Genomic DNA, 6,288 nt, shown 5'->3' on the forward strand with positions numbered 1-6,288 from the left:
ATCATACAATAAGATATATATATATATATACATTTATATATGTATATTACACTATATAATGTTGTAAATGACGATGTAATATTCATTGCTTAATTCTTTTTGTAATATTAAGTAATAATTTGATTTGTAAAGAAAATACCAGAATAAATCATTTAATAAGTAAAGAAATATCTGGAGTAATTTTTATGAAAATTATTAAATGGACAATCAAGTGAACATGAATTAAATAATATAATATTAAAACAATTATATTGTTATAAATGATATGCACAGTTTAAAGCTAATTATTTACTGTGCAATATTTGATAATTTTATTTTGCAGTAAAATTTATAAAATTGTTTGAAAATTATAAATTTTGAAAGCTTACATTACTCATCATCTGTCTGAGATGAGGTACTCCACATTAACACGTTAGATCCATTGGAGGCTAAAAAGCAATTCTTCTGTGGATGAACACTTATGGATACAGTAGCATACTTAGTTGGTTTAATTCCCGAGAGTTTTGCAACCACTTTCTGAGATACAAGATCCCAAATCCATAACTTTCCATCCGCCGAGCCCGAAAGAATTTTTGTATCTTGGCAATCTACGCTCGATTCCAGACAAAGATCTTTTCCAGTATGACCTTTAAATTCACCAAGTAGTTCTCCCGAATCTTTATCAATCAATCTAATTGAATCATCTGCACAACTGACGATTAGACATTGGCCATCTCTGGTAAAACTAGCGCATGTAATTGGATCTAAAAATTTGTATTTTTATATTTTAATCAATAAATCATAAATATGCTTACACTATACCTTGTCATTACTTACCTCCCATATAATCTGCGCATAGTTCTCCTATACGTATATCGTAGGTACGTACTTTGCCATCAAAAGAAGCAGACAAGATTTCGTGATCTGAAACTCTTATACTCGAAATAGAATCTTTGGCATCATTCAGTGACTGTACTGCTTCTTGCGCTTTGGAACGTGCATCCCAACACATAACGCTGTTATCACGAGAACCAGAGATTATCATCGATGATTCTTCGTTGAATCTGTGGTTGTAACAAGAAATATCAAACTTAGCTGAGTCGTCTGGACTGCAAGAACTTTAAGAGTGAAATGATATTATGAATAGTTTGAATGAGACAAGATATCTACTTTACTGTTGTAACTGGACCTGCATGACCTCTGAAACGGCGTACAGGCGTACCAGTTGCTACATCCCAAAGGATTACAGATTTATCCAAACCACAGGATACGATTTGGCTGCTATCACAGGACGCACAGCCGTCCATAACCTCGTCACCATGTCCACCATACGTTTTTAATGTAACGGATTTGTACGGATTCCATAATTTTATTTTTCTGTCCGATCCGCATGTTATACAGTAAGAACCGTCAACTAAAACAAATTACGTGTCAATATATTTGAGACTCATATGTATTGACACATTATTAATAACCTCAACAGCAGTTTCCTTACCGCTAAATCGTACAGATCTGACAGCCCCTTGTTTGCAATCGATTTCTTTCAGGAATTTATAGTATTCACTATCCATCTTTAAAGGCTAACTTAAATACAATCATCATTCGATAAAAAATTATGAATATACCGCGTCTTTCGAGACTTTTGAAAACTTGTCAGTTATTGTATTTCGAGAAGAGGGAGAGGGTAAATCACAGATGATATATGTATAGCGTAAATCAAACTGAAGTTGCGAATTTTATATTCAGTGGCTTACTTCTCGATATTAAGATGACATGATTTGGAATAATATTTAGATATAATATATTATTGCTATTTAGATTTGTAATATATATTCATATAATTTGTAGTCAGTTCAGTGTGGTTCATTCCTTGTCAAAGTATGTTCTGATAATCCACGAGATTATTTTTTAAGAGTCTCAAAGACCCGTGTTCTATCGCTATAAGCGATAGTGAGAATTAGAATACGAGTCTTTTGAGACTTTTGAAAAATAATCTACACATATGTATAATTCAAATTTAAATTATTATGTCAAATAATAATTACTTCGCTTATTTTTATATGAGTTTATATAAACAAATAGTGAATTTTTATAAAATTAATAATAAAGGAATTATACCTGTGCTTATATCATGTCTTACAAAACATTGTGTATAAAAGACATAAACAATATAAATATATAATATTTATTACAAATATATTTTATTATCTCCTAATTATATATGAACATTTGATAAAATTTTTTATAACACTGAGAAGAATATACTATAGAGATTATAAAAATATCTTTTTTTTTTATTTTACAAAATTATTTTTCAACTTACATCAATATTATTACATAAATTTGTTATCTATTTGTTATAAATAGTGAGTATTTGATAGTTTTGAATACTTTATCAAATTTGTACAGAGGTAGAAATAATGAATAGCAAATGAATAATCACAATTTTCTAAAGATTGTATCTAGCGCATTAACTTTCATCCAATATACACACAATATAATACTTAATTATAAGAAATATTACTAAATATACATCAGCATACTCTCATTATAATTTGTTTTACAATATTGTTATAGGCTCTAATACAAATTATATACATATATATATATTATATGTATACAATATTTATATGTATGTAATTGATATATGTATATAATTAATGTTATTTTACATGTCATATTTTGTTTCCATATTACAACTGCACAATCATTATTATTTAAATTTGCATGATTTGTCTGTTCCCCTATTTTTCCCAATATTCTATTTTTGTCTCAAAGAAAAATCAATCTGTTAAATCAATAGTAGTTTTTAATCTCCTTTTAATCTCTCTCAAATGTAAATAATTTTAATATTATATTAGACAAAAAGAAATTTTTATTATACGAAACAAATTTATATTTTTTAATTTATATAATTATATTTTCTTATTTTCTTTTATATTTTATTTAATTTCACATAAACAACATAATAAATAATTAAAGCTTATATATTTGATGAAACTACATCTCAAGTTTTGCTTCAATGGCAGTGACAATATTGTAAATCAAAAGCAGATTTGTATAAAAAACTATTTCATTCATTATATTATGCAGATTCGTCTAAAATACACATTTTTCTCTCTCAAAAGACTGCCAATTAAATTAATTCGACAAGTTTAATTACAATTATTTTCCTGTATTAAAGTTCTATGAGATTAACTTCCCTGGTTATTGTATTCAATGTGGATGATGATCCAACTGACGTTGCAAATGAACGTACATGAGATCTGAAGCTAGAAGCAGGTCCCCAAGCTTCGTCTCGCACCACACCTTGATTTCTAGGATACATTAGCAACGGATCTTTACCTGTTTTCTTGCACAATCTTTCTTGAAGCATAATTAAGCGAGATCTCCAATATTCATAGCTTGCTTGTTTAAGTGCATTAATCCATTGTTCCACTTGAGACTCCGATCGACCGCTCAATACATGCCGTTTCTCATGTTCATCACGAAATGAAATGCTAAATGCAAATACTCCTTCAGATGAAGTATCTACATTAATGCTGCAATTTTCTAGAATAATGACACCAGCAGGTTGTCTCCTATCAATTTGTCCCAAATCATTAATGTTAAAGTAAAATAATAGATTGTATCGCAGCTTGAACCATTTTTCTTTAAACACTGAAAATAAATAGAAATTACATGTTAAAAGTATATATAATCTTGCTATAATTATTTAAGTATGTATACATCTATTCTATCATTTACACAATAAATTTTTTGCACAATAAGATTGTCAAAGTTTGTGATAAAAAAGTATAATTATTATCCTCTAACTAGTTATATAAAATAATAAGTTTTCTGATGTGTGAAAACTTTCTATATGAATTATTTATTTTGTTTTTATGCAGGAAACTCATTCCTTTAGTTTGGTCAATTATTTCAGAAATAGTATAATAATATTTCGAATGATTAAAAATGTCTAAAATTTATTTATTGTTTAAAATTAATTTATGTCGCAGAGTGAAATAAAATATGACAATTCTCTCTATAAACCGGAAATATAAATCAGAAGCAGATAATTGTGCAAAAACAATAATATGACACGAATAATAAAATATATTCTCTTGTCAAAAAAGTCAGGATAATATATAGGTGAATGGAAAGAATTGTTTATCTCTCTCGATATCGAATAACTATCAGACGGCAGAATGACAGATATTAAATCGATTTGTTGTGCGTGTATTGCATAAAAAGTATAAAATTATATTCACGCACTAAACTAACCTGACTTATGAGCCCGCTTATGATTTAGACGTCCTTCGAGATCAGCGGGCCCAAAACTCGCTTCTGCGAGCTCTTTGTCATTGAATCTCATGTTTGACTAAGCGATATGAGGGTGTTGTCAACGTATCACACACTAGCTATCGCACCATTATCACAATATATTCCATCTTCATAATCGTTTATAGGGCTTGCCTTCTGTATTAATGGACTATACGCTTTCCTGAATCATCGCGCTGCAAGAATGCTTTCACTTATGTCAATGATCTTAATAAGTATACCGTCGTAGTCTCTACGAATGATCTTCGATAAGTTGAATAATATTCTTACAATAATAAAAAACAAATCGCATACTTCGCACAGCGCGTCACACTTGAAAAAGCTATCTTGTTAAAAGTGATTTGCGTGACCTTTTGTATATATCTGCGATGGACGATAAAAATAGATAGATATAGGTAGGAAAAAAATTAGAAAGATGAATGACAATGATTATAACGTAAATGAGAGAAAAGAAAAGAAAATACAACTCATACGGAGATAAAATTATATATATGTAAAAGATGCTGAATGAGATCAAGATAACCGAACAGAAAAATACTAGTGTGGTAAAATAAGGGACGTTTAAGGCTCAGCAGACAGAGTGAATGTCTGTCGTAAGACTGAGAAGAAAATCTTCGGATCGAGTCCCGGTAGAGCCCCGTATATTTTTCGACCGCTCATTGGTATATTGCATATATATTTTTCTTTACAAAAACATAAAATAATATGCAATTTCAAAATTGCGCGCGTTACGATATGCGATTACAAATGGCTGATACGCGGGCTTTTCAAATTGGATGCTTAATACACATCCGTTAAATTTAATAGATAACAGGGTGACAACACATATGTTTACCCATTATTCTTGGATTTATCACACGGATCAATTTTGGGTGAGACATTTTCCAAAGATTCGTATGTTGATCGTCGCAATATATTGTAAGCGGACGAAAAATACGAGGTCTCATCGGGACTCTATCCGAAGATCTTCTCACATCAGTCTTACAACAGGTACTCTGTCTGCTGGACCTTGGATGCCCCATCCAGTGTATTTCCTCTACTCGCTTATGATCCCTTCTTAGAATCTTACAATATGTATATTGTATATATAAACATTAACCTGTATTTTTTCGAGTAAACGATGTTTGTATATATTGTTATTTTTCAGAAGACTAGCTGTTAAAAGCTGTCAAAAAACTGTATATGTGATACTGAAGACATTAAAACCGAAAAAATTAATTATAAACACACGTGTATAAAGTTTTCTGTTTCCTTATTTATTATAATATCTCTCCATTTTTTCGTCGTAAAATATTTTATCTCGCGATAAATTATGGCGGAAGAAGAGTCTGAGGAAAAGGAATATCGCTGGGAGACTGGTTATGAAAAGACATGGTATGTTCCCAGGCTAAAAATTTTTTATGTTTAACATTGATATTCTTCTCTCTTTGATATATAAATGAAAATTTTACACTTTACATCGATCCAATAATCTAACCGATATATTTTTAATACAGGGAAGCAATCAAGGAGGATGACCATGGATTATTGGAAGCATCTGTCGCAGATATTATTCATAATGCTAAGAGAAAACGTCAATTGGAAAGAAAACAGGGTGCTCGATTAGGAATGATGAGACATCTTTATATTATTTTGGATGCCTCTGAATCAATGTCGAATCAAGATTTAAAACCGACTCGATTCTTGTGTTCCCTAAAGGTATGACAAAAGGTTATCGATTATTTACTCATAATGTGTAAATGTATACATATATGCTTTGTTATATAAATATTCGTCTCAAGCTTTTAGAAGACTTTATCGAAGAATTTTTTTATCAAAATCCTATCAGTCAATTAGGTGTAATTATAACTAGAAATAAAAGGGCTGAAAAGATTAGTGATTTGGCTGGCAACTCAAAGAAGCACATTAAGGTAATTGTCTTTATTTTCTTATCTTACCTTTATTCCCTATATTTCGTTTTAAATTGTATAATCTATACACATATAT

General features: G+C 29.9%; 3 protein-coding genes across 10 annotated transcripts in view; 1 reads left to right on the forward strand and 2 right to left on the reverse strand.

The window, feature by feature from the left end:
• Nucleotides 1–1,726, reverse strand: part of LOC115234360 (WD repeat domain-containing protein 83) — a 3,483-nt gene extending 1,757 nt beyond the window's left edge. For 3 of the 4 annotated variants that reach the window (XR_003883908.1, XR_003883909.1, XM_029805389.1), the window contains exons 1-4: nucleotides 1,475–1,726; nucleotides 1,150–1,393; nucleotides 817–1,043; nucleotides 369–743 (exon numbers count right to left, since the gene is read on the reverse strand). Coding sequence is in view for 2 of the 4 variants with exons in the window: in XM_029805389.1 (XP_029661249.1) it covers nucleotides 370–743; nucleotides 817–1,043; nucleotides 1,150–1,393; nucleotides 1,475–1,550 (921 nt within the window). In the remaining 2 variants the exon portion in view is untranslated. Of the gene's footprint in view, nucleotides 1–234; nucleotides 744–816; nucleotides 1,044–1,149; nucleotides 1,394–1,474 lie in introns of those variants that run through there. The other variant, XM_029805390.1, reaches the window with a different exon arrangement.
• A 526-nt stretch (nucleotides 1,727–2,252) lies between these two features.
• LOC115234361 (pleckstrin homology domain-containing family J member 1-like) lies at nucleotides 2,253–4,962 on the reverse strand. 3 transcript variants are annotated; one of them, XM_029805392.1, is made up of 3 exons: nucleotides 4,573–4,962; nucleotides 4,246–4,478; nucleotides 2,253–3,639 (listed from the first exon to the last, which is right to left on the reverse strand). In XM_029805392.1, the coding sequence occupies exons 2-3, from the start codon at nucleotides 4,334–4,336 to the stop codon at nucleotides 3,158–3,160; spliced, it is 573 nt and encodes a 190-aa protein (XP_029661252.1). In that variant the 5' UTR covers nucleotides 4,337–4,478; nucleotides 4,573–4,962; the 3' UTR covers nucleotides 2,253–3,157. The 3 variants fall into 3 exon arrangements, with proteins under 3 accessions (XP_029661252.1, XP_029661253.1, XP_029661251.1); XM_029805393.1 differs by having other exon boundaries at nucleotides 4,597–4,912; XM_029805391.1 differs by having other exon boundaries at nucleotides 4,246–4,912.
• A 164-nt stretch (nucleotides 4,963–5,126) lies between these two features.
• Nucleotides 5,127–6,288, forward strand: part of LOC115234359 (general transcription factor IIH subunit 2-like) — a 3,089-nt gene continuing 1,927 nt past the window's right edge. Inside the window, exons 1-4 of one of the 3 annotated variants that reach the window (XM_029805387.1) lie at nucleotides 5,127–5,376; nucleotides 5,450–5,676; nucleotides 5,799–6,000; nucleotides 6,084–6,212. In XM_029805387.1, coding sequence (XP_029661247.1) covers nucleotides 5,615–5,676; nucleotides 5,799–6,000; nucleotides 6,084–6,212 — 393 coding nt within the window. In that variant the 5' untranslated portion in view covers nucleotides 5,127–5,376; nucleotides 5,450–5,614. Of the gene's footprint in view, nucleotides 5,677–5,798; nucleotides 6,001–6,083; nucleotides 6,213–6,288 lie in introns of all 3 variants that reach the window. The other 2 variants (XM_029805386.1, XM_029805385.1) reach the window with 2 other exon arrangements.

This window comes from Formica exsecta, unplaced genomic scaffold (genome assembly GCF_003651465.1).
Source record: "Formica exsecta isolate Colony F162 unplaced genomic scaffold, ASM365146v1 scaffold2, whole genome shotgun sequence".
In the NCBI taxonomy this organism is placed as follows: domain Eukaryota; kingdom Metazoa; phylum Arthropoda; class Insecta; order Hymenoptera; family Formicidae; genus Formica; species Formica exsecta.